The sequence below is a fragment of the Blennius ocellaris genome, assembly GCF_963422515.1.
Source record: "Blennius ocellaris genome assembly, chromosome: 14".
NCBI classification, from domain to species: Eukaryota; Metazoa; Chordata; class Actinopteri; order Blenniiformes; family Blenniidae; genus Blennius; species Blennius ocellaris.
In genome coordinates this window covers 24,667,053-24,694,893 of record NC_137663.1, presented here as the reverse complement: position 1 = coordinate 24,694,893, position 27,841 = coordinate 24,667,053, and the positions used below count along the sequence as shown (strand labels likewise).

The window sequence follows — 27,841 nt, the reverse complement described above, 5'->3', positions numbered from 1 at the left end:
CCTCCATGAATAAGGGCCAAAGCATTCTCCTGAGCAAGCAGCAGAGGGCGCCAGCACATCACAAAAACACTGCGGTGCCTTGTTACCCAGCTTAAAAAATACCAGGGAGAGAGAGAGAGAGAGAAAGGGAGGGGAGGGGGTGTTCACTGGTACTGTAAGCATAATGTGTTGTTTTTCTTTTACTGCTGAGGGTTCAGTTATTCCACACTTCCTGGCAGCCGCTGAAGGCTGTCTGCGAGGGGACCCGGTCTAGACATGCTGTGTTTATTCTAGGAAATCAAATGATGATATTTCACGCCGCGACTTTATATAAAGTGAAGTCTGTGGATCTTCACTGGAAACTTTATGTCATGTTGTCTTCGGTAACAAGGTTAGATTTTCCCTTTGTGGAGTCCATCGGCTTTCGTTTGGTGATCACGGTGCTTTATGATGTACAGAACAAGGGAGGCACCCTAAAGGAGTATTAACCTTTAGCTACTCGCCAATACCGGGTACTGATGGGAGTACTTATTAAATGTTTACTTTATTAAACAAAAAGTCTAATCCATACGATGTGCGAAGACTATGCGTCTCTGCAAACAACCTCTGTGCCGCGGCCAACCGCACCTCCAACGGACTTCAACGCTCCGGTACACGTCTACAGTACGTATAGAACAGTGCGTAGCGTCTGGCTACGTCGTGTTATACGCGTACTGTCGTACTTGTAATGAGGAGATGTCAGGTTTTAATCATGTTTAGCATGTGGCATCGCTGGTGTGTGAGACCCGAAACTCATTAGCACGTAGCATGTAGCATGGCGCTACTTGAGCAGTTAAACTAATGAGCACGTAGCATGTAGCATGGCGCTACTTGAGCAGTTAAACTAATGAGCGACATCGGGCTAGCTAAGCTGTTGGTGTACAAATGAGCTTTTACCTCCCGTTGATATTTGAGTAGTTTAGCGTCAAAACCACTGACATGCGGCTTCATGCGGCGTCGCATAGCACTCGCCTTTCTTTTACGAGTATCAGTCCCTACGCACCCTACAGTGGCATTGGTACGGGTGCAGAGGACAGTGATTAATCGCAGATGGCCGTTTCCCCCTCGGGGTGACAGAAGAAGCAGGCTGACGCCGCCGCCGCCGCCGCCTCCTCCTCGGCCCGCGGCGGCGGAGACCTGGCACCGTCTCCAGGACGGCGAGGGGGAGAGACGAGGACGGAGTCTGGCCTTCCCCGCGGGGTCCCTCGGAGGAACCGTCTCCATCTGCTCACCCGGGCCATATCTGACAGTAAACAGATTCTCCTTCTAAAACCCTCCCTGCACGGCGATCTGAGGCTTTTGTTTCCTGGTAGAATAGCAGACGTGGTCACATTTGCATTCGACGCGCTTCACTGTGAACTCGCTCAATGTACTGAACATGAGAGTGATCGAGTTTGGCAGTGAAAGTGAAAGCGAACCCCCCCCCCCCCCCCCCCCCCTACCCGACGTCCACTTTATTTTTTTGTTCCTCTTCAGATCTGAAGTACATCCAGTTTTCCTGGCAGTACATTCGTACTCCTTTCAGAGGCGTTGTGTGCTCTTATTCCGCAGTGTGTGTGAGGTTAAAGGATCAATAGCACTCGTTTTGCTCTGGATCCCTGCCCGTGTGCCAGGTTAAGAGGTGTTTCCACACGGATCTGCTGAGGATGGACGAGGCCTTCGCGGAGCGGGGGAGGCCGAGGTCGCCGGACAAACGGGTTTCCCTTTTCCAACTCAACATCTGTCGGCCAGCGGTGGACGTGTGAAGAGCAGGGGGCATGGAGAGTTAATGCACTGAAAGATATTTGCATTTTGAGAGTGCGTAATTGGGGGGGAAATTATGTTGTCGTGCAGATTTTCAGCTAATAAGTGCTTCAAAGCCCCATGGTTCAAAGAACTTTAAGCCCAATGATGAAGTTAGAGCAGTAGCGGAGGTTAAAATAAATAAATAAGCAAAACGCTCCGAGGTACTCGAGTCAATCTTTTCAGGAAGCTGCTGTTGCCATGGCGCTGCGGACATCAGTCAAATGGAAAAACACAGCAGCCGGTCAATACGTCAGGCGACAACCACAGTCCAACGGTGCTTTAGAAGATCTTTCTAAAAATCACATCAGAAATCCTCCTCACACATTCATGTGTATTTCAAGACGACTCACTGAAACTGGACTACACTTGTGACATGGCGAGACTTCAGCCTTAATGAAATCACTGGATCCCAGAGAAAAACAGTTTGCACTCTCAGCGGAGTTTACAGGATCTCCTTGAGCTTAAATATGCTACAAACATGTTTAACATGCAAACATGTTACCGTTACTGTATATTTAAGAGAAAACAATCTCTATTCTCCTGTTATCAAACCCTGGGTTGGAAAAAAAGCTTGATAAAAGATGGATAGGTTAACTGCACCTCAGTATGTGGATAAAATCTACGGTATCACACACACACAAGCAGTCCTCAGTCTCACCTCACTCTAATGATGCTTTCAAGTACCGTTAAAATAATAGGAACCACAAAACACATAATTGTTGAATCACTGCAAATAATTACTGCAGAGATGACACACTGTTTTTATAATTTTCTTCAGTAAAAAGATACATTGGCAGGAAGCCACTCCAAAAAAGATAGTGATTTCAAAGAAAACATAGATTTTTATTAACATTTCTTGTAGAAATGAACACAACACACCCCGGGGTGAGATACAGGGGATGGTGCCGTGAAAGCGAGGAAACTAGCATGAGCCTCAAAGCCATGCTGTCAGGGTGAGTTTGTAAAAAAACGTGAATAATGCAACAGCTATAGAAGGTTGTTTTGTTTTTTTGCGGGCTTAAATTTAAAAGGTTAGTATGGCACTATTTGACCAATCAAGATGAAATTGGCTGCCCGCGCCCCTGAACACAAATGTGTTTGACACTGCAGGATTAACCAAACATTCCAGGTCACATGACTGCTCCCCATGTCAGCCGTCAACCTCACAACAAGCCACTGTAATCCATTTTGATCTCTGTGGAGGCTTTGCGACGTGAACACTTGATGATTGCAATGCATTTCTTCTATTTCAAACCAGGCCAGTGGCTTTATCATCCAGCGCATTCATCCTCTGCGTTCTTTATTATCAACACCACTCTGTTGCTCTCGGGAGGAAATTACACCTCTTTGTTGCCTCCAACGATGTTTTGTGCTCTGGCATGCGTCTCCCCCTCGGTGTATAGTGCGTTTCTCATTCTACGTAATGGTTACGCAACGCGTTCTTTCATCAGTGTGTGATTCTGCCTCTCGGTGGGTTGTCAGAGTTTGATCAATACTGTTCTCCCAGACAAAGAGTTTCAGCCAAGTAGCCACAAGCCACAGCGCCAGTTCTGACAGAATCATTCTTACACTTAGATTATATATTTATAAATGCGCATATAACGGCAGCAATGAATCAGACCTCAGAAAAAAAAAAGTGTGGAAGAGATTTAAATGTGTAGAATTGAAGCTGACGCACAGACTAACTCAAAGTGATCGGTTGAAATATCGCAGTCAGTGATGTCAAATATTATAGAAGTAAAAGTCATTTTAATCCAGGGGTGTCAAACACATTTTAATTCAGGCCAATTTCACCTAGAATAGGCTGGCCTGGTAAAATAGAACCATAATAACCTTTACAATTAAACTTTAAAGTTTTCCTTCGCTGTGGTTCAGCGTATACGTGATATTAAAAAAAAAGTCTGAAAATGACAATACACTCAACATACAGTGCATTTTAATGAATTATTCAGGTGCAAAACACAGTGACATGTCCGCAAAACGTCTCCTATAAGTGTTTTAAAACTCACCCTGACAATCCCTGACGGCAGATAATCTGTAAATCCCTGTTTACTCAGATCCAAAGTAATGGAGGCAGAAGCAGAGTCGCTGTAAATCCAAAATCCACGTGTTCCTTCTCTAAACACAAAGAATACAATTGAGACGGGTTCCTATAAAACTGTCCAGCTCAGACTTGAGGCCAAATGGGAGTCAGAAGCTGACAAAATGGCTAAAATGTGTTGATTTTATCAAAACATCAGTTCCACTATTTCAAACCTGAAGCGGATGAATAATTCTATAAAACAGCATTTTATAGAATTACTATCCTGCCATCATTGACCACATTCACCCCATGTATTATTCTTTCTCAACAACTAAACCTTATATGATGTATATCAAATATAAAAACAAATACCTGAAAATAAAACTTTGTTCATGATCATCCAGAAACAAGAGTCACCAATGTGTTGCACGTTTTGCACAACTGCCAGAAATTGAATATCTGTGGATAAAGTGAATGTACAATGACAAAACTACGCAGTCCTGTGTCGCGCCGCTGAACTGAGCTTCATGTCCACTCCTGGGATTGTGCTAATTCTCCTCTTCTGTAGGTTTTACAGCCTCTCCGTTTTATGGCCGGTAACAATCACAATAAAAATAAGTGTATTTAAAATGTCTATTATCCAACTTGAGTATACAATAAAGTCGTGCTTTAACACAAATTTTAGGAGCTATTTAACTTTGGGATGCCCACTTATAGCGCACTATAACGATTAAGTCGCTGGTGTACAAACTATTTTTTCACCTCATCTTGATAATTTTGGCAAAGAAAATGTGCAGTCTGCTTTATTTTCTCATTAACACTGAAGTTTTTCCAAACTGATGGCGTCGCTCATGCCCTCTCGTCTCCCTGCTGCTGACAGTGGATGTCATACGTAATACTGAATTAAAGTAAAATGCGCCGTCCGGTATCTTGACCTGGTACCGGGATCGACGCGTCCTTAATTTCCTTATTTTGAAACCTCCTGCGCTCCCTGCAGTGCTCGAGAGTTTCCCCAAAAAAATACTTGTCACGCTTTATGCACATTGGCTTTACAATGGGATTCTGTTTCGGAATCATTCCTAGAAGTCACAGTGGACTGAACATATGATTTGTTGGGGGTTTTTTTTTTTCCTCCCCCATCAATGACTTGCACCATTTCACCGATACTGAAAGGACGGGTGCATCTGCGGCGCGCTTTAAGCCCAGGAGTCTCCTCCCTGTTTGCTATTTCCATCTCCCGCTCCGGAGTCGATAACTCAATTTACAGGAGAGGCGGGCAGCGGAATGAGAGAAGCAGACGGCTTCTGCTTTCTCTCCCTCTGTTTACCACTTCACATGAAGGGCGGCGGATGCATATGCATTTGAGATATATATATATATATGGAGAGAGAGAGAGAGAGCGAGAACTCTGCAGAGAGTTGGAAGCTTGGAAACGTTTGGAAGATCCGGACTTGAAAGCCTCGGTTCTTGTTAGGACACAATGTGCTCTGTAGGTAAAAGAAAGCAGCTGTGTGACGCAGAGAGCTGCTGAAAATGCGCAGTTCATGGAAGAAGCCAATAAATTAAACTCTAAAAGCAAAACAGATCTGCGAAACGTCCGATGAACGTACAAACGATTACGCTTGGACTTGGGGTGCGTGTCCAAAAAAAAAACGGACGCAATGCAAAGTAGACGTGCACTTTGCAAATATGAAATCAAAATCTGAAGGGTTTGTTGCATCTTGGGTGCCCGGATCCACTAATAATGCAAGTTTTTGATGACGCCTCTCAAAGTGGAACTTTTCCAAAATGCTTCCGACTCTTGTCTCCACGGAAACGGGGGGAAATACAACTTTTTGAAAACTCTCCGAGTCCCGTTTCTAAGGTAACTTTGAAAATGTAACCTTCAACCAACTTTACCTGCTACTATTCATGCGCACCACGGACGGCCTTAATGGTTCTTCTGCACATGGGCTGGTAGATGGAGGATAACAATGAAAAAGGTTCCGTCTCCATGGAAACTGGGGAAAACCCAACTTTTTGAAAATGCTTTGACTCCAAGTGAAAACATTTTGAAGACATATTAAATAGTTCTTTTGCACATGTGGGAGTAGATGGACAATAACAACAGAGTCATGACTCCGAGTTCATATTCTCCTGACACTTGGGAGTTTTATTTTGACAGTCACTGTAATAGCAATCCAACTTGATCGTCTGTCTGTACGAATGTCAGTGTATGCATATTGTTCTCTGTACGCATGTGTGTTGTTTCATTACAAAAACAAAACACTAGTGACTCAACATGAAAACGACATTGTATTCAGCGTTTCTTCTGTTTACCAATATACGGACATCGATTAAATTTTTTTATAAAAGAGCCGATTAAACACAAAAACTTTTCTGAAACAAAAAAGCAAAAATGATTGGCAATATGTACATTTTGCAATATACCTTTGGAGTACAAGTTGTGTTTTTCGTGCATCCGGGCTCGACATATCTGCTCAATTGGCTCATCATGTGGCGCTACACAATGAACGCATTTCCAGATTACATCAGACTCTGTGGCAACAGGTCAAAAGCACAGAAATCAAGGAAAAACAAAGTCAACAACTGTGCTGACGAGACCTGCAGAAGTGATCCAAAACAAAGAAAAGAAAAGAAGTAAAAAAAAAAACAAAAAAAAACCTCTGCATCTGGTTGAAATTTAAAATTGGGATCAAGAAAACAAAAAGCTCTTATTTGAGAGCAAATCCCAGAGACGTTAAGATCCTATCGCCAGTCAACACGATCAAATATCACATGTTGTACTAATGTGACGCAGCCGCGCCACAAAGTAATCTCAAACCCACACGTCAATCTGACCCGCCGACCCAAATTAACACAGATTGACAACGTAAAGTGAGCAGGGAAAACGTGGCCAATTAACCGGGAGACGACACGCGGGAAGCCAAATTGTCACGACGGCGCCCTCAGACATCCAGCGAGCATCGCCCCGCCGTTATTACGCACAATTTCACGGCGCTGCGTCGGGTTGCGTCACCACTGGACTGAGAGTAATCAAAAATCAGAGACAATTCACTGGGAATAACTCGACTCCAATACGGACAAATTGCTAAGAGGATACGGTCCGTCGTGTAATCAAAGAGTGTGTGTGTGTGGGGGGGGGGGGGGGGGGAGAAATGAGGCAGAAGGTGGAGGGAAGGGAAATTGATTTTCCTTTTTACCCCAGTCAGGGAATGTGGATCTGATGAAAAGCACAAGAGAGAGATAAGGACTTTCCAGCAATGACTCAACACATGCAAATATGAGCTTTTTTCGATCTTCCTCCTCCCCGCAGCCTCGCTCTCGTTTCTTGCACAATGAAGGACTGCTTATGCCGACTTGGAGTGCTCGTCGGGAGCCCAAGCTAAACGGGACTTGTCTGCTATTTAAACAGGTTTTTGGTTGGGAGTGGTGGAAATGAACAAAACCATTAGAGGAGCAGCAGCTTCGTGAGACGGCTTGTGATTATTCCACCGAAGATAAACAAGAGTGACTCTTCAAACACGGCGGAGGTACGGCTTTACAATAGTTAGTTCATTAAACGTAATGATTTGCTGCGACTCGGTGTTTTCATGACAGAATGACCTCGGCAGTGTGAAAATCAAGGTTTTCCCCCTCAACACCGGCGCACTGAGGTGACCGCTCCGGTTCACATGTGCACATGTGGATTTAATGCAATAATCTAAAGTCATTTAAATATGAGCGTTTTTCCAATTCAATTTCATTTCAACGGCACAAAACACAACAGTCTTCTCAAGAGAAAAATCCAATAACTCCATAAGCGGAAGAGATAAGATGAAGAGATGTTCACTTTATTCCCTTATATGACAAAGCAGTAATCCCACATATCAGAAAACTGTTCTCCGTCGGGTTCTTGCAGAAAATACTACATTTAATGATAATCTCGGGATTAGGATCACCGCGGTTTGTTAAAGCGAAGCAAATGCCGCATTTCTCTCCCCTCAAAAATCTCAAATCGACGGGTCATACCGTCTCCGTCCTGAAGCGACTCCAAATCAATCTCACTCAAAACAATAAGAGCCGTCCTGGTTGGGGGATTTTCTCCTCTGCTCTCATCCAGGTGACTGGAACAATGAGGACTGTAGTTTCCCCGCAGTGAAATCAACCCATTAAAACCATTAGCAAACAGGAGCAGCGAACAAAAAACTGGGACAGGATAAGAGTGAATTTTAAAAAGGCTCCATTTAAAGGAAAATGGTAATATTGGCTCACGAAATTGCTTTTATGTTTCCTTTATTCTTATCTGGATATAATCCAAAGGTGCTTTCGAGCTCTTTGTCGGTGTGGTTTACTCCTGACGTGTGCTGATTCAGGGCCTATTTGCTTTACGTTTATTTCATATTTCAAGAATCATCCTAGAAAAGTCTGAATATTTTATGACCCCAATAATGAAAACTATTAGTAAAACATCCACAGGTCGGGGTTCTGACAAAACCTGCCAAAAACGTCCTTAACGGTACATTTTGGGGGGGGGGGGGGGTAAAGACACATTGGGACAGGAGTCTCTCTGGATTTATTTCAACACTCTGTGAAGAGCACAGAAAAGGTGAGTTGCGTGAGCCGGAGTCCCGTCTCCGTCAGCACTCCGGCGTAGTTAGCGGGGGAGAAGGTCGACAGGCGGTCACCGAGAAAGGCGGACTGGAACAAAGTGGCTGCGTCGGAGCTACACGCTGGGTAAATAGCGGGCCCCCACAATGTCTCTTTCTTACAACTGGAGATACTTTCACGGTCAGGGTCGGCCCCACATGGGAGTATTTCACATGGCGAGTCCTTGGCGGTCTCATAAATACTCCACTTTCCCCAGCCGGCACCGGCTCCCTGACCTCCACCTTTTAACTAGAGGGCGACGCCGTGGAGCACAGGCGAGACAGACGGAGGGAGCGCGCACACACACACACACACAAATCATCTACACCGATATACACCGACACGTATGTGAGGGGGATTTGTGCAAAGAGCTGAAATCCAAGATATGTTGCATTTAAATTTAGAAATAAATTGGGTTTGAACAATTTGTGTACTTAAGCAGAGCTACGGCTACGTTCACGTCGCAGGTCTTGATGCTGGGTTGCGATTTTTTTTCTGCTATGATCCAATATTTTTTCGCGTGAAGACGACGTGAACGAGAACGGGTTGCCAGATGTGACTCACCGTTTTCAGCCCAAACGACGTTAAAACAAAAAACCCCACATACCTTAAAAAAAACCAGCCCAAATCTCGGCCTGTGTAGGAATCGTGTTAAAACCGTAAAAACGTGTAATAACGAACACGCTATAAACACACAAATGCAGGAAATAAACAGAGTTAAAAGGTGAGAGAGTTTGGCTTCCCCCAATTGGGGGACAGCGCCATATATGGCAACGCTGGGCCATGTTCTGATGTTTTTAAAGTAGAAAACAAAAACAAAACTTCAATAAGCATTTAATAAGAAGAATTTGCCGGGTGACGACCAATATAGGAGAGCAACACTGTCACTCGGCTGCATGTCTGCACTGTAAGGGACACTGGACACACTTGAGATGATGACAGGCCTGCTTTTGTCACCGATTTCTCTTACACACAGTGAGCAGACAAGAAAAACTGTTTGGGTTTATCGGGTGGAAATCTTAAAAAAAGACTACACACTCTCGTATCGGTTTATCGTGTGTAGTGTAAACAGTCTGCGACTAGATTAGCCAGAAGTCTGCGTCCACGTAGAGACATGATAAAAGCTTCTTCAAGCCCCGCAGCCCCGGTGACTGACGGCCGAGACGGGCCCGCCATTCAAGTGGCCCGACACTTTAAGCGCCGCCACTTCATTTTTTTTTTTTCAGGAATTGATTGTAAGTGCTGTCAGGCGAGAGAGTCGGTGTCGGGCTTCACGGCGGGCCGGGCAGAGCAGACGTCCGTCTTCCGACAGCAGCTACTGGATGAAATGACCCCGTTTAATAGTCAACGCAAGCCGGTAGTCCGAAACCTCGGTTTTCCTCCTCTCTCGGGGTCCTTCCACGCGACAGAAAAAAAAGAAATCTTTTTTTTCTCCCCAGCCGTTTCCAAAAGAAAAATCAGTCCACGCCAGGCATCAGGGCATGTAGTACACATGGCAGGCCTTTAGAGGCGCTGTGACTCACCAAAAACACCAAAAACGCAGAAGACAACGAAGCAAATAGAAATTTTGAAGTAGATTTATGCACATAAACCGCCATATAATTCTAGTTCTATAGGTCTATGGCCACACTCTTCCTGCTGTTAGCATCACGTAGCTTTATGCAGCTCCACTGGAACTTGTAGTCCCTGATTGTTGTGGTTATTTGATGACATCAGGGGGAGAGGGTGGCGATTATGTCACATTTTATTCCACAGATGATCATCTTTGCAGACTTTGCATTTTAAAACCCCGGCTCTTGCCTTCCAACCCCCCCGGGGTGTGGACAGCACGAGCCGGGGTTTTAGAATTTCCCCACTCTGGGACCCGTGTTCACAAAAACCCGTCTTCGCGCTCCGAAAACACGCCTCATGTGGACGACGGGCCAAAAAACAGCAGGATTAGGTGAACCGGTTTGACGGTGTGGACGGACAAAAAGGCTCCTGAATGCAGAGCAGACAGAAGAAGAGAGGCAGAAACACGTTTTCAATGACATGCAGGCCAACGTGAACACTCACCTCCACAGTGGGAGGTGCAGACAGGCCAGATGGCTGCATGGTATTGTTTCACGGGTGTGAAGGAATTATTGAACGACAATGGTGACAAAAAAAAAAAAAAAGTAATGCCTGCAAATAATGTAACGACTGTTGCCTATTCCAATGTAATAAATCCAATAATAACATTTTGCTTTAGTACATGGTTCAAGCATCAAAATAAATCTTTCAAAATGTTGTGACTTCAGCCAATAATGAATAATTCACAGCGCATGGAGACAAAGCCCAGGTGTTTTCAAATAGTTGCGTTTTACACCTGTTTCCAATGAGATGTTTTCAAAAAGTTCCACCTCGGAAGCCGTTTACGTTTAGTAATTTGGTTTTAATTGATTTCTGACCTCCACCAAGTGTCGACGTGCACGCAGGGAAATGAAACGTATTTCACATCCAGATGAACCGCCTTCATTCATTTATTTAGTTTGGTGATCACGTGATTTTATTTCATAATTTGAAAGAACACAAGATAAAACAGCATATCGCAAAATGAAAATATTCTATTGTAACAAGTATTTTGACACGGCTCACCACCAAAATGTAATGGGTTCTTCCTTTGATCAAAATGCACCTGTGTGCCAATTTGTATGAAGATCCGCTTGTTTGTTTATGAGACATCTTGTTAACACAGACAGAGAAATAAACGTGGATGATTTTATAACCTCACTGGCAACAAACAAGCAAACAGTGAAGATAAAGACCTTTAGACGAGTGCAAAAGCATCAGGGGGTGCAGAAAAACATACATAAAGAGACTGTGAACGCCTTCATTCATTAGCAAGAAAAAGATAAATAGAGCAAAGAGGAAAGTAAAATGAATAAAAATAATAGCAATAGCCCAGGCAAGGACTACCTGAAGTCCGCTCTGATGGAAAAGAGAGAAGTGCTCTTCTTCTAACTGGCCAACAGTAATATGTATGACAAATATTTATCTTTCTCACTTCAGTGGCTTGATCAGTTGTAAACGGAGACCAAAAACACAAAACGTAAATGTTCTGCTTCCGGCCTCATTTTGAGCTTCAGGCCGATTGGGGGCAAGAGAAAGAACACTGTTATTAATACATTAAAATCTTAAATCTTAAAATGTTTGTACCAATCATATGAGGGAAATAGCTTCTTGGTCATTCCATATCTGCAAAAAAAAAAAAAAAAATTATCCATTGCAGTGTTTAAATAAGGAAAACCGTATTTCAAAATTAGAAATGCAGTTTAGTTTTTTTCCACAGAGGTTTTTGTTCACACCCGCATGTAAAAGAAGTGCAGCGTGAAGCTGTGCTGCAAAATCGAGCCTACCGGGAATCCGGTGCATGCATGTTGCCGTGGTAACGCACGGTTTTATGCGTACGCCTGTAAACACACACACACACACACACACACTTCCCATGGACTGTTTACTCACTGCTGTCATGTGCATGTCTCAAAGACACAAAGACCTCAAAAACAAGCCGTCACGATGGGATTGGATTCGGCTCCATAAACAGCCGCCGCGACAGCGACAATTATCATCCGACACAACCGGCGCCCCCCCCCCCATCAGAATGGATTTAACATCTTATCTGACAATCGGGACATTGCTTTTTTCTTCAAATCTCTTATTGGCTTAACCGGATAAGCTCATTAAAGGGTGAAGGAGCTGAATGTCGTATTACGTTTTCAGTGTAGATTGAAAGGCATGCGTCATGCCCCCGCCCCCCCCCCCCCACCGGTCCTGCTACAAACGGGTCCAAATATTGACACACACGCGCCCAGGAGATCTTCCATTAGCGCTTTTAGCTTTAATCTAATTACACATGGCCGCCGTCAGGGTGAAGTCAGAGTTCAGCCGAGGGGAGACGCTGATGCTGAGTGATCGCGCCGCCTCCGGGGCTTTTCCATCAGGATGGACCCAGAGAGGCGACTCAGGCAACCAGAGGCCACAGACCTGAACCCCCCCCCCCTTCTCTGGTTCAATGGTGGTCCCGGTTCCACTTTTACAAAGAAACAGTTGTTCAAAAAGCCCTCAGAGCCAAACACCAGTCAGCAACTTCACTGCTCACCACGGGAACACGAAGCAGATTTTTTCTTTTCAAGACAAATGGGGGGGGAGCTGTGAAGTTTTGGCAGGGTTCGTGTTGATTTTGTAGTTTTCTTTGGACAAATGAGTAAAAAAGGGGCAAATAATAATGCTTGCCAGACCTTGAATTCACAAGTTATTCAACAGCATTGAGTCTCAACGCCGCCAAACTTGCGTCAAAAATGCAAATTGGAGTGATCTTAGGTTCACGTTTACGCGACAACGATTTCAAGTGATTTCAGGCCGACACTGATAACGCCCCTTTTTGAAAACTGCCCCCCCCAAGGTGGAACTTTTTAAAAAATGTATTGATTTAAAAGGGGAAACCTCGCGACTCGGCAGAACAACCCATTTGAAATAAACCAAAGAAAGAAAAAGGGCTCATAAGAGTTCTCCTCAGCTCCAAGAAAAGCCCTCTGCGGTGCCAGGGTGGTCTGCTCCATGACAGAAAGGGCCTGTTATCCCCGTTACACTACACCGGCTGATGAGCCAACATAACTCCGCCACCAGCTGACGGCACCCGGTGCCAGAATCACACTTAATCCACGGTTCGTTTAATGTGCTGAAGAGGTTGACAAAAGGATAAGATGGTGCAAAGTGCCGGGACGAACAAGTGAACCCGCTGCTCTTAATTGTTGTTTTACAATATTTGTCTGCATCCAGATCTGTGCTCAAACCCAAATTACAGTGCTCTTTCTCTTGCCACTAATTTATACAAGTTTCTAGTCATAGTATTTATATATCTTGAATGCAACTATCATGTCAAAAAACTGCAACGGGGGAAAAAAAAGGAACACATACCAGCTGTAGCACCTTTGTGGATGTTTCATGTGATTTATTAATCATGTATTAAATGTTTTCATGTTTGAAAGCAAAGGGAAAAAGCACAAGTGACCAAATATTTTCACACAAAGGGTTAAGAGAACTGGCAGTTTTGTTCATTCTGCTAAACTCTTCCTTATTTCTTTCTGCTTCAGACCATCAGTATGTTTACGACATGCACCCAGCACATGTTGCCGTCGCAGTAACGACAAACTGGTGCAGAACTAATTAAATCTACTGAGGAATTAACTGAACTTCGGCACATTTGCGAACATTTCATGGAAACTCCAGACTGACGTGGATCGTGTGTCGACCAACACTTGAAGACGGCCAGTCGGACAGACGGAGCAGCAGACAGACAGGCAGGTGGCTGGATGGAGATATGGGGAATCGGGGAGGAGGAGGGGGGGGGGTCCAACCTGAGTCCTCCTTGCTCACCCCCCCACCACAATATTTCATGTGTCTCCCCGAGCAGTACAGAGCAGATGGGCCTCGCAGCACGACCCTCTGTTCACCAGAGCCACTGTACAAAGCGCCACACACCACAGGCCAGCACTCCAACATCAGTGAGCAGAAGACACACACACACACACACACACACACACACACGCACACAAATAGAAATAAAAAATTTCCCTCAGATTTCATCTCGGTGTGTTTAGAAGCATCAGTTGGGACGCATAAATAAGCAAATATGTGCGTATTGCCGTTCCCTCCAGGGCTTGTTTGTGTTTGTAAGCAGTGGATCCGGTTCCAGCTCTTTACAGTCGCCGTCTTTCACGTGGAATACCACACACACCGGTATTATCTCACATGTGACTGAATGGCATTATTATACAGTGTTCACTATTAAATAAACAATATCGTTTGAAAGCCTCTCCGCTCCTGCACCACTATTGTGAGGGAGGGGGGGGGGGGGGGGGGGGGAGCTGCTGTTTAAGTAAAATTTCAATTAAAAAGAAGCAACGTAGATATTGATCCGCCATGAAATGCTCATTATTTGAATCGTATCTGAAGTTCAATCAGATCTTATTCACTTCTAATATCTTCCTTCACAAGTAAGTTTTGATTCTGGGCCACATTACAAAGCCCAGTACTTTAAAACAACGGAGAATTTAAATCTTTCAGAATCTAACACGTACAGGGCCGTCTCGTATTCACAAACAGCAACCTGACCCTCAGCTATCTTCAGCTCGTGATCGGGAACTTTACAGATCAGCACTGCGGGCCAGAAGTACAAGATGGATCAGATCGCTGCGAGTATTTTGTCTGAAGGACTATTAAATATATAACTGATCATGCAAGCGGTGAATAAAAGAAAGGGTTGAGACGGAGAGAATAAATGTGAACGATTTAGAGGCAGTGGGGAATGTGTTGACAAATCTGTGTGCTTTAATTCCATACAAATAGACGAGCTGCCTCGTCAGAGAACAGTGAGTTCAATATGTCATTTATCCACCCATTCATCCATATAAGAAAAGTTTCATGTTTACATGAAAACCGCAGGAACACTGAAAATGCTGTAGTTTTCATGTAAGGCCACCAGCAGGCGCTGATCATTATTCAGCCATGAAACTGTCACGTTTCAAGAGAATATGTCTTGACACGCAGTTTAATGAACTATTTAATGTGGTACTTTTGTTATTTTTTCCTTTTTAAAGTTGTGTTTTCCTCCTTTTCCAAAACGCAGCAAAAGTTCTCACTTTGACATCGCTGGCGTGTGAATGTGGTCCGTCACCAACAGGCATTGACCTGAAACGCACGTTTCTTAACCGTTTGTAGAAATACTCCCAAGTGACATGCAAACTCCAACGAGGCCAAAGAGGACGGACAAACAGCAGAACGAGTCTGCAGCCGGACTCAATACTCACTGACTTTAAAAGTCTGAAATTACTTAAAAACCTTGAAGGAGGCTTCAAAACAAGATCAATATTATAGTACGGCTCTTTTCAGGATAAACGAGAACGGACCGGGCGGCGGAGAAAAAAAAAAAAAAAACGCTCCTCCCGATACAAAAAAAGAAAAGAGAGACTGGTATAATTTGTGGTTTGCTACTGCACTCTCATTTATCTCCACTGAAGCTTCCTCTATCTGGGCTCTCTTTTTTTTTTTTTTTTTTTTTTCACGCCGAGGCGATATGTCAGAGGTGCTTATAAACATTTCTCTATTTTCCCCCCGTGAGCTTACAATATCTCATAGTTCAGTACATTGGGTCAGTGCCAGAGATCGAAAACATTTGCTGCAATCTGCGAGCTCGGCTGGAAGGGGAACAAAAAAGGAAAAAAAGAAGAAAAAAAAAGAAAGAAAGAAAAGAAAACCCGTCTGCTTTATTCAACAGAAAATTCCCCCCCCCCCCTCTCTTTCATTCTGCTTTAAGTCAGGGCGACCAAAATGTGCTGATAACAGGGGAGCTCTCTCCAAACTCTCGCATCTCTAAAATGGAGAATTAAACCTTCAGACAGACCTCTGACATTTAAAACGTAACCTTGTGCGGGGACAATGCTTTAACATTTATTTATTGTGAAGCCCGGGAGACGATAACAGCCCTGTGTCTGCAGCTCGTTTCTCTTCACAAAAAAAAAAAAAAAGGACAAAAAGGGGAGGCGCACGGCACCGATGATCATCTTTTCAATTATGTACATCATAAAGCGTGACAGATTAGTTTGTTATTGAGCATCAAGGTCGACGGGTCGTTACGCATCTTGAAAGGAACCAAAAAAACAAAACAAAACTAGTTTTCCTGAAAGATAACCAACAATGAGGGCCGGGGCGCCAGATTGGCTGAACAAATGAGGTCATCAAAGCCATCTGTGATATCATGACTGATATTCGCCCAGCTTAAACGCAGCCATTTTAATTCAGCGGAGATGTCAAGGCGAGCGGCGCCCGATTAACCAGCGCCGCCGCCGCCGTTGAGACACGGCCACCTGTGAAGCGTGCGGAGGGTCGGGGGGAACACATGCTGAGGCCGTGTCTGTTTGCGCGTCAGCACATATGTGGACGAGTTGCCGAGGGAGGTGAGAAAGAGTTGGTGAAAATGTGTGCGCGAGTCAGGAGGCGGGAGGAAAACGCGCCAGTGAGGAGCCGACAAATACCCCGTTTACACCACACCATTTTGAGAACAATGTCCATATGCACAGCAACGGCAGAAATGCTGAAAATTGTGTAGTTAGCATGTAGGGCCACTAGTTGGTGCTGTTGTTGTTTTTTTTCCCCATTTCCATGGATAGAGAGTCCTTCCGATTTCAAAAAGTTGCATTTTACCCCGTTTACACGAAGACTGAGCGTCTTCGAAAACTTTCGTTATCCCCGTTTCCATGGAGATAAGGTCAGAGCTTTTGGAAAAAGTTGCGTTTTCCTTGTACGGAGACGGACCATTTTCAAAACAAAAACAACAAAGAAAACGCACCAACCCACATATCCAGGGAGAATGAGAAGGTGCGTTCTTTCTTGCGAAAGTCGTGTTTTCCTCGTTTCCACGGAGATGAAGTCGGCGCATTTTCACAAAGTGCCACCTCGGGATCCGTTTTCAACAAGTTGCGCTGTAATTGGCTCCGAGCACCGATGCCGTGTAAACAGAAACCCGAAACGCTGTTTAAAGTTTTTCCACGATTTTAAATTTTCGCAATGTTCAGCTCTACTTAACACACAACGTCACAATGCAGATGGAAATTTGCAGTTTTGCTACAATCTGGCACATATACAATTTACATTTGATTGTTCATTAATGTGTCCCCATCAAATAAAAACATTAAAAAGTTCAATCTATTCGTGTTTCCGTGCGTTTTATTGGAAGGTTCATGAAACTGTGACGAAGTTGCTATTCTTGTCGAGTCTCTACTACAAAAGTAGAAGAAAAAGAGAATCTGGACGGGGAGTCACGACATCTACACAGAGTGTTTTAAAATAATTCCACATTGGGAGCCGTTTTCGAATAGTTGCTGCGTCAGTGGCTCCTAGCATCCTTAAATGCAACAAAGGTTTTGCGTTTGCGCTTGAAAGCGTCGCGTAAAAACGGCTCCAGACTCACACGCCTCAGCTCGGTCGTCCTCGGCGGCGCAGCGGGAAAACACCACCTTGGAAAAGGCAGGTGGCGCCATCTGCCTATTAGCCGGAGCGCGGGGGGACGGACATGACACGGAGGCGGCAGAACTGACCTGAACCACGGAGGTCTGCTGCAAGGGCTTCGGAGAACAGCCCCGGTACGGTACTCTAAAGCAGTGTTCTTCAACCTTTTTTGAGCCGAGGCACACTTCTGTCTTTGGAAAAATCTGGAGGCACACCACCACCCGAAAATGTTAAAATGTGAAACTCTGTAGCCTCTATTAACAATATAAAGTCATTCTCATCAAAGTTTTATCAACAGGAATCAAATAAATACAGAAAAAAGTATTTCCCAATTTCTTTTTTTTTTTTATGTTGACTCCCTCAGTGTGAAACCTGGACCTGATGGATGAAGAGCCGAGATCCTGGTTCACATTCTTCCTTTTCAAAAACTTCTCCATCACTGCCACTGACACAGTACTTTGATACAAGATGGTAGCAGGAGGTGGAGATTAACCACACTGACTTCTGTTAAGTTTCGATTTCACCGGCAAAGTTCTGTGCTGCCATCTAGTGGTGAAGAGTATTTATACATGATTACTCTGCAACACACTGTCGGCTGTGACAGCTTTTTTAGAAAAAATGTGAAATTGGATGATTTCCCACGGCACACCTGACTAGATCTCGCGGAAATACCAGTGTGGTTGAAAAACACTGCTCTAAATCACAGCAGCGACTGTACACTCTGCATCGGGCCACTTGTTAAAAATAGGAGCCGACCAAAACAGAGTAGACTTAAAAAAAAAAGAAACACAGACATACTTTAAAACATTTGTTTACAGAAGTCAAAGAAGCAGCTGTGTGCTTCGTTTGTTGACTACGAGATGTTGTGTTTTAGGATTTGGGCAAAAAAAACATCTGAAGCTTTACTTTCTAAACTCCAACAGATCAACAAGGACTTTTTTTCTCTTCAGCGTCACGTCAACAGACGGAGCAGCGAGACACGGTGAACAAGGTGAAATGGTACGAACATCTACGGCGGCAGCCTACGGCCCCCGGTTACACGTTTTCGAGAGCGAGCGAAAAACTTCTGTTATATTCCGGGTGTCCGTTTCCACGGCAACGGGGCTCGGAGCCACTGAAAACTCAACTTTTTGAAAATGCAATGACTCCAGCTCAAACAGAATTAAGAGTTACAGGTGTTGTATTGAATAAGCTCTTTACTAGGAAATTAACCCCGCCGACACACACAACCCCACAAAAAAAAAACACATTTTTGAACATATGATTGTGTTTTTATTTTCTTCACCTCAGTTTTACATTTCCATGTCGTTGAGATTTATTTTTGCATTTCGCATTTATTTTTGCATTTGAATGTTTTTGACCAGGAAATCAATCAATCCAAATATTTCCAAAATAAACAACATCTTCAAAGATAAATATCAGGTTCGGAAAATCTTTTTTTGTTAATTCACACTATATTATTTAGAGTTATGTATTTCTGTGAAAATAAAAAATCTTAGCTATTTAATCATGTAGAACAGGTTCAAAATTATAATGACAATTTTTGATAAATAAACATGTTTCCCTCCGTCACACAGGCTAAGAAGACACACTAATTTGAATTCTTCCAGGCCAACAAGGATCTAAAGTTCTTATTTATGTTGTAATAGTGTATAGTTACTGTAATATGTATTAAAATACATCATGTATGTAATATTTATAAATAGTTAATCATTCTACACAAACAACACCAACAGACAGAAAAGGTTTGACCTGATGGTGGCGCTGGAGCACAGGTCAACTCACTCATAGGTTTCATTTTCAAGGGGTTATTTATGTATTCGGCAAATAAACAAAGTGCTTGACACAAAAACTTGGTCAACAATGTTCTATGAATCTTTTCCTGGAGGCAAATTGACCCCAAGGTTAAAGGCCATGTTCTTGAAGAACCTGTTTTGTTTAGACTCTATAACAGTGATCGCTAATAAAAGTTTTATTCCCTAACTATTGTATTTTGTTGTCCGTGTCCACATCTATTTATGTGGTTAACATTTTTTTTTACATTTCAGTAAAAATATTAAGCGGGGGTCCATTTGCTCATCTGACACCGGCGTTTACGGCCAGACCAGTGCAGAAGCGGCGATGCATATTTAAGTGTTTGTTTTCCCGCGTGACTGCTTGTCCTGCAGCGACCCACGCAAATTGAAGCCCTTGAATATGCAGCTCGAGACGCAGACCCTCAAAAAAAAACAAAAAAAAAAACAGTGCACAACCTCTGAATCTGTGTTTGTGCATAAACAGTCGACGGCGTTCTGAAACGCAGAGGATCACCCCCTGCGTCAGCCCACCATAAATATTCATGAGCGACCTTGTCACCTTGCTATGCACAGTGAGATGTGGAGACGCACACTGATGAATGCTCACGTAGCGCGAAAGCAGTACACAGAAAACATAATGGTCTTTCAGCGCATGGGCTGAAGCGCATCACGACATGGAATCGGATTGTATGTTTACGACACGTTCCCTCAACTAACAGCAGGCTGAGAGAGAGGGTTACAATAAAGACACACCAAAAGCTGTAAACATCTAAATAAACACCAGCGGTCGTAAACGATAAAAAAAACACAAAAAAAAAACACATGAAAAACTGTGGTTGCACGATCGTTCCTGTTTGGCCTTAAAATGCTGTGCTTAATGTCTGGCCGCTCTGGTTTCTCTTTTAGTTTCTAATGACAAGGACAAAGAATTACTGGAACAAATTCCCTCCGAGGCCTTCGACTGTGGAGCGATGGAAAAAACAAACAAGCGATGTAGCGCATACAGCTTTATTACTGTCCAACAAGTTTTAAGTTTGTGGTCTTGATCACATAAAAAACACTTCATGAAGTTATAAATACTCCTGAGTGCTGGTGTGTTGATAAAACCTGTTCAACACGACGAAAACCATAATAAACTATGATGGTCAACAGGGGGAGACAAAGACACGGCAAAACAGCTCTTAAGATTATAAATGTAATTGTCTTGAATTGAATTGAATTCACTTACATTGAGGGACTAAAGTCAACGTTTCAAGTTTTTGGTGTTTTTTTTGTTTTTTTTCATTTAAGAAAAGTTTGGCGTTTACACAACAACGTTTTGAAAACCACGTCCAGCTGTTCTCAAAAAGTTGCATTTTCAGTGCAAAACAACGGAAATTTTCTGTTTTCATTTGAAAATGTGTAAATTCAAGTTCTGGTTTGGATAAAAACGGGACCTAAGAATGATTCAAATAGAAGACGCTAAATGCTAATGGGATGATAATCCTGCTGAAACTCTCACTCGCTTTAATGGCAGTCGGGATTACATGCTATGAGAGGAACAAACACAACCAGAGCAACGGAAGCCGGGGCGGAAATCTGCGCTCAACAAACTGGACACTGCATACGAACGTTGTATTTCAGCAGGAAAAGTGCTGAAAATAAAATTGTGCACTAGATTCAGGTGTGTCCAAGCAGGGAAATGTGAAAAACACGAAGGACAGGAGAGAAAAAAACGGGGACCAGAAGCTAACGGAGATTCGAGAAGCCTGCAGCATTAACGAGTCTCCGGGACAAGTCCTCCCCAAAACCGCATCACTCAGAGACATTAAGCTCAAACCGCATCTTGTTGAAATAGGATCTCAACACCGACTTCGTGTAAGAAACGCTTGGACTCACCATCCTGTGCTTCTTGTTCAGGTGCTTCTTCTTCCTCTTGCCCTGCGTGTGCGCCAGGCGGGGGTTGTTCTCCTGGTCCGAGGACTGGTGGTGGTGGTGGTTGTTCTTGCAGGGCTCCAGGCTCAGGCCGTTGGGGACTCTGGACGGCTTCTTCTTGTGCAGCGGTCCGGCCTGGTTGTCTCTGCTCTCCTGGGGCTTCAGCGTCAAGTTCTTCTGCGGAGAGGAGGGAGACAACACAACCACTGCGTCAGCGATACAACCGGCCAAAGAGTTCGAGAGCTCCGAGATGAGTTCAGCTCATTTGGATCACAACGATAATCTGATTTACTGTCCATGTGCCTATAGTTACTCATTTAGATGAAACTAAATGAGTAACTTCTTTTTTATTTTTCCTTTTTTCATTTCCACAGTCACAAACAAACCTGCTTGCTCATGTGGATACGTTGGGCTTTTCGATTTTCTCGATAAAAGCACATTGGTATGATTGTTATGTATTTAAAAATGTCTTTATTAAAAAAAAACAACAACAAAAACAAGCAACAGCACCCACTCGTGGCCCAATATGGTAACTACATAATTTTCAGTGTTTCTGTTGTTTAACATTCAGAACATTTTTGTGTAAATGTGAAACCTTTGAGAGATGGAAGTGCAAAAAACAATGAATTTCCCCTGTTAAAAAAAAAAGATCAAACGTGAACCTGAACATAAAGCCGGCCAGAAAGTGGTTTAGTTTTATTTCACTTTCGACTCAAGTGAAATCTGCAGCGCTGCAGTCGGCCAACAACTGTCGCAAAGGAGACTCGGGTGAAAACCATTTTCACATTTCCCGGCAGAGAAAGACGAGAAAAGCCTCCGAAATATTTTAGCTTCCAAAACCACGAGAAGCTCTGGGGGCGTCTCCCCTTCATGGAGAAAACAGGACCGTGAAAACAGCAATAACGTCGGCTCCCACTGGAACGTGGCAGAGTGTTTCCAAACTGATGCTGCGCTACAAGCTGACAGCGCTGATCAATAGGAGCCCGCTGCCGAGAGGGTTTGCTATCGTACAGCTTGTGGAACAACTGGAAGAGGCGACCTGATCTGACCCTTGATGGACAGTAGGGGCTGTCGGTGTTAACGCCCCCTTGAGGAGGGAGGGAGGGGGGGGGGGGGGGGGGTCTGTGAATCAGACGTCAGTGTGGAAGCGCAGAGCTGTCAAGACTGCACTAATAACGTGTCAAACACTCCGCAACGTTGCCAGGAAGTCTGGAGGAACACGGTTGTACGTGTTCCGTCGGGTGTAATGTCTGATGGATTGGCGACACGAAGGCTACAAAAAGGTCAGAAAACGTCTGATTTACACACCGTTTCAAGTGAAAACACGTCGTTTTGGCATTTTGTTATTGTCCATCGACTCACGCGTGTCCAAGAACGACTATTTACTATTTACTACGGCACATCGTTTTCCCCTTCGTTTCCACGGAGACCCAATCGGGAGCATTTTCCACAAGTTCCACCTTGGGTGCCCATTTTTAAAAAGGTGGCTCCGAGCAGCGTTGTTATGTAAATGTACACTCAAGTTTTTAACGTTTCTTCTTGACGTGTTGTGACGTAAACGGGGATTAAATTAAAACTGGATTATGGGGGAATAAAATCGACATGACATGTGGCTGTGTTCAAAACTATGGAATTTAATTTTGCAGGACTGCAAAACTTTAGATAAAACACTGATGATCTTTTATTAATCATACGTAGTGATGAGAGGTCAGAAAATGCATGGACAACAACAACAATGGCGGCTTCCAGTGTGTCATGACACGACCCGTTGCAGTGTGAACACAAAACTTCCCTGAAACGAAAATGCAAAAGCAATGTGTGTAAACGGGGCCTTTGTCTAGTGTATTTTTTTAAAAATGTATTGTATTTTTTCCTGTAACTTGTGTCACCTGCCTCGGGACAACAGATGGAAATTAGCATTTCTGCTATAATCTGGCATATTTACACTGTTTTACAGAGGCTCATTAATATGCACAGTCCCTACCGAATAAACTAATAAATAAATAAATAAATAGTCAGAGCAGCCATCAAACTGCGCTCTCCTCCACTCCACAGAAACGCCGCCTCGATCCAGAGTTGATCCTCGCAAACCGCGGGGAGCTTCACAGTTGGCGTGCGGCACATCGGAGGAATAAAAAAAAGGGGGGAACGAAGAAAGTGGAGTTAAACTCTGGCGCATCTCAAAGCCTCTGCATCTCGCTGACGGACCACCTCGGAGCAGAGATTCGGGTGAGCGGCGATACAGATATGCCCCCGCTGTCAGGAAGAAGCAGCCTGATGGGTGTGCTGCTGCTGCCACTGACTCACTAAAGCATCTCTAAAGGCCTCGATTCACTTCTTGGAGGAAAAACAAGTGCATGCATCAACTAATCTTGTTTGCCTTTTCCGCCCACACTCATCCGAGGCAAATAATGCAACATGACATGCATTGTCAGAGCACAGAATAAGTGACAAAGTTATGATTGGGCTGAGAGAGCTTCCATTGTTTTGTTTTTATGTTGTTGTTTTTTTTCCCTTTTTCTTCTGCATGCTTCGACGCTCCCAACTGCCAAGGAAAAAAACAAAAAAAACAAAAAGCCCAAAAAAAAAAAAAAAAAACACTATGCACAATATGTCTTGGCTGAACAATAGCAAGACAAATTCCTTATTTTAACCGCCTCGTGACGACTCTGAAAGGGAAAGTAATTGCTCAATGTGGCTCAACGCCGCAGCAGCTTTCATTACTGCGATTGTTTGTCAGTGTACAGAAGTAATTACGACGTGGCATTTAGTCACAATGCATGTCTGCAGGTAGCCGCGCAATTAAGACAGCAGGCGCACGTTTTAATTAACTTTATGGTTGCATGTTTGTGTTTTTTCCACACAAATAATGGGCGAATTATCGCACCTATTGTGGAATGAAAACTCAGGAATTCTGTTATTGATGTTTGCTTTGAGGCGGAATGGAATGAGCTAACGGCCGCAGACGAATAGATCAGCGAAAGACATCTGTGTAGGTTTTTAGTGAATAAGGCTTATTACACCAGCAACACATGAAAACCAGACACCCTGTTATGTGTGTTCACTGAATTCTGTCTGTAATGTAGAACACGTCTAAATTCTAATTCCAGCACTGATCCCGGAACCACACAGAATATTCTGTGTTCAATGTGATCGTTGTTGAATATAGCTTCATTGTTTGACATGAGATTGAAACTTTTCACAAACTAGACTGGATTAAAATTATAATCTTGAGGATGCGTGTCCATTTAACGCAACTTTTGGAAAACGCCCCGACTTTGTCTCCGTGGAAAAGGGGCATCGCTCTCTGCACAGCGCCCACTAGTGGCCAAACAAGCTAGCTACGTTTTCAGTGTTCTCTGCCATTTCTGTGTGAACGGACATCGATTTCGACAAATTGGCGTCATAAACGCAAAACCTTTCTGAAGCGAAAAAACACAACACAGATGCGTTTTTGCACATTATCACATAAACGGGGCCCGAGATCGTCTGCAATGAAACGTTACGCCTCTATTTACTCCTAAACATTCGACATTAAACTGAAGCACGTCTAATAGAAATAGACAAAGGTTTCATCTGGGAGTCTTAGTGAAATAAACTGAATGGAATCTGTGTTTGAAAGAGATGGATTGCGCTGCGAGCTGGATTAACTCGACACCGCAGCATGATGGGAGATTTCCTTAATCCAATCAGAAATTCTCATCTGTGGGCTTCCTTTTAATACATTTGAACAATCCATCTACATCCAGCGAAGGAATGAAGCATCCTGCTTATATGTGACCCCGAGTCTGTTTTTTATCATAAGTGCCTCGCGATACGCGAGATTGCTTTTATACGAAGGCGTTTGGAAAACAATTCTCCACAAGTCTAATAATACACGGCTCTGCTGCAGACCGAGCTGCCAACAGACTGGACCTGGTGTCGCCGACAGGAGATTTAGGCCGCAATTTAATGAGTTTACTATGGGGCTATATTTGTGCCAAAATTCTGGGCGAGCGATGGGAAAATTTGAGCGCAAAAAAATTTGTCGTGCAAGCGCACTAATAGCATTTTGAGGAAATATTTAAATTGCACAAAGAAAAACTTGAGATTGCGCTCAAAAATCATTTCTGCACTCAGATTCTTCCTCTGCGCGCTCAACCTCTCTCTCTCTCTCTCTCGCTCGCTCAAATCTCTCCACGTCAAGTCCTGCTGTGCGCTCGCTCAAAATGTGCAAAGCCCAAATGTGACAGACACATTGTCCACCAATCACAGAAATTTGGGGCGGGCGTTGAATTCTGATTGGTTACTTCGGATTCTGGAAGTGCCTCATAACCGACGAAGAAGAAGAGGGAAAAACAAACTGCGAGGGAAAACAGAAATAAGGAAAACTAAAGATAATGATCCTGGATTACAACATGTTTTTCCCTCGCAGTGTGTTTTTCTTTGCGCAATTTAAAGATTTCCTCAAAATGCCATTAGTGCGCTCGCACAATACATTTTTTTGCGCTCAAATTTTCCCATCGCTCGCTCAGAATTTTGGCACAGATACAACCCCAGAGTTTAACGAGAGCCGGAGCTCGGGGAGGAAGGCGTGGTGAGACGGAGCAGGAGACGCCGGGACACACCGGAGACTTCGGGAATCTCGCCTCCCAGGAACATTCGGCGCCGAGCCCCGAAGGTTCTCCTGCCGCCACACGTCACACATGCCAACCTCGACACAACAGAGTAAATAATAATCGGGAGATCTAATGAATGCTAATGCAGACTGATGAGTACAATCTCTCCTGGCGGGGTACTCCAGGACAACAGCGCATATTAACTTCGGCTGCCTACTTAAGAGCTGAGCGGCGAATTGTCTCTCGTTCTTCAGGGAGTCCTTGACCTGATTATCACACTTCCAGTAGGTGTAAAACAGCATTAAGCCGGGTCTAAGTGTTGAGTCTAACAAATTGCTGGATAATTCAGTGCCGCCGCCGCTCGCAGTGATGCAGCCAATTACAGGTTTTGATTAGAGCGGCTGAACGACTTCACGCGCAATTTCATGGTTCACACGCAAAAGTAAGCAAACGTAGCGCAGGAACCGGCTCAGCGCCTTATTACAGTCCTCTACATCTCCGGCGCCAACTGTAAGGAGGGATCTAATGGGAGTGTTTATAGGATTACAGTGATGATCGATGCCTGCAGTCGTTCATACAGGACATATTTGCAGACCGATTCATGACCGAAACGTACGCCGAAACTTTTTTTTTCTTTCAAAATGTCACTTCAACTAAGTTGAAATGAAAAAATTCAATGCTTTTTGAAGGACACCAGTAAAAACTAAGAAGGAAGTAAAGGAAACATATTACGTCAAGCAACTCAACATTTACTCTTTTTTTTTTTTTTTAATCTCTTACGTATAAAGAAGAACATACAAGTTAGTTTGTCATACGTTCAAGTGAAAAGCAAAAACTTTGATTGCGTTTTGGGTGCCCGTTCACACCACAAGGGTGCCAGCCACTGATGACGCAACTTTTTAAAAAATGCTCCAACTGTGTCTCCATGGAAACTGAGGACATTTCTACAACTATTGAATGGATTTGCGCCCATTGAATTTGGACCTCCCCTAAATATTTGTACTGAAATGTTAGTGCATTTTAAACATGGACAACAAAACACAAAAGGTAGTTTATAACATTGTTATTATAGATAAACTATCAAAGAGTGACAACAGGTTCAATGTGCTGACACATGGATTTTCCTGATGGTGCAGATAGAGGTGGCACATTTTTTTACGCCATAGAAAATGTACACGGGGACAATGTTTTACATTAAATACAAGGAATATAGAGTCTATGCCATAGAAAATGGTGATAGACAATGTAATGGCTGTACATTTGAACTCTGCGGTCACAGTTTGGGGAATCCTCTTTCCAATTCCAAGCAAAGTCCACAGAGACATTCGCTCTGTGTTCGAGACGTTCGCTGAGATGCAGGACATGTCGATATGCGAGCAGCTTCTTTCCACAAGCTGTTATCAGTCTAAACAGAGCACTTTCATGAATGATCTTGCACTTTTATTGAAACTGTTTCAGTCGATCGATTTCACAGTGTCAATTGTTTACTGTTCTGTTTGTTTTATTTCTGTACTTTTATCTTGTTTTATTTATGTACTTTTAATTAATGTTGTTTTATGGCTGTACCTGTCTTGTGCACACTGGGGACTTTTACAAATGCATTCCAATGCGGTTTTACTGCAAATGGCAAATAAAATGAATCTGAATCTGAATGAATCTGAATGAATCTGACATTGAGGGAAAAAAACCCTCAACAAACCCACAGCGAGTCTTAAACTCAACCTATCAAGCAGCTTTGGGATGAACTTTACCAGAAATTACAAGCCATGGATTCTGGTGTTTGGCATTAGAAAGGCTGTAAGATAAATGTGCATGAATTCCCGTCGACATGTTCCAAAGTATTGTAGAAACTCTTCCAAGAAGAACAGAAGCAGCTACAGCTGTAAAAGAGGAATGAAGACTATATTAAAGTTTACGTATCTGAGGACAATACATCAATAAAGACCTTGTTGGAATAACTGTCTGAATAGAAGGTACACATGTATAAAAACTGCTGGTATAAGTTCATTTATCCCAACATGATAAAAGATGCAGGACAGAAGAGTTTCAAA

The 27,841-nt window shown here is 43.5% G+C and overlaps 1 protein-coding gene across 1 annotated transcript in view; it reads right to left on the bottom strand.

Moving 5' to 3' along the window:
* auts2a (activator of transcription and developmental regulator AUTS2 a) overlaps positions 1–27,841 on the bottom strand; it is a 323,507-nt gene that overhangs the window by 231,263 nt on the left and 64,403 nt on the right. Inside the window, 1 exon segment of the mRNA XM_080508686.1 lies at positions 21,157–21,369. Coding sequence (XP_080364812.1) covers positions 21,157–21,369 — 213 coding nt within the window.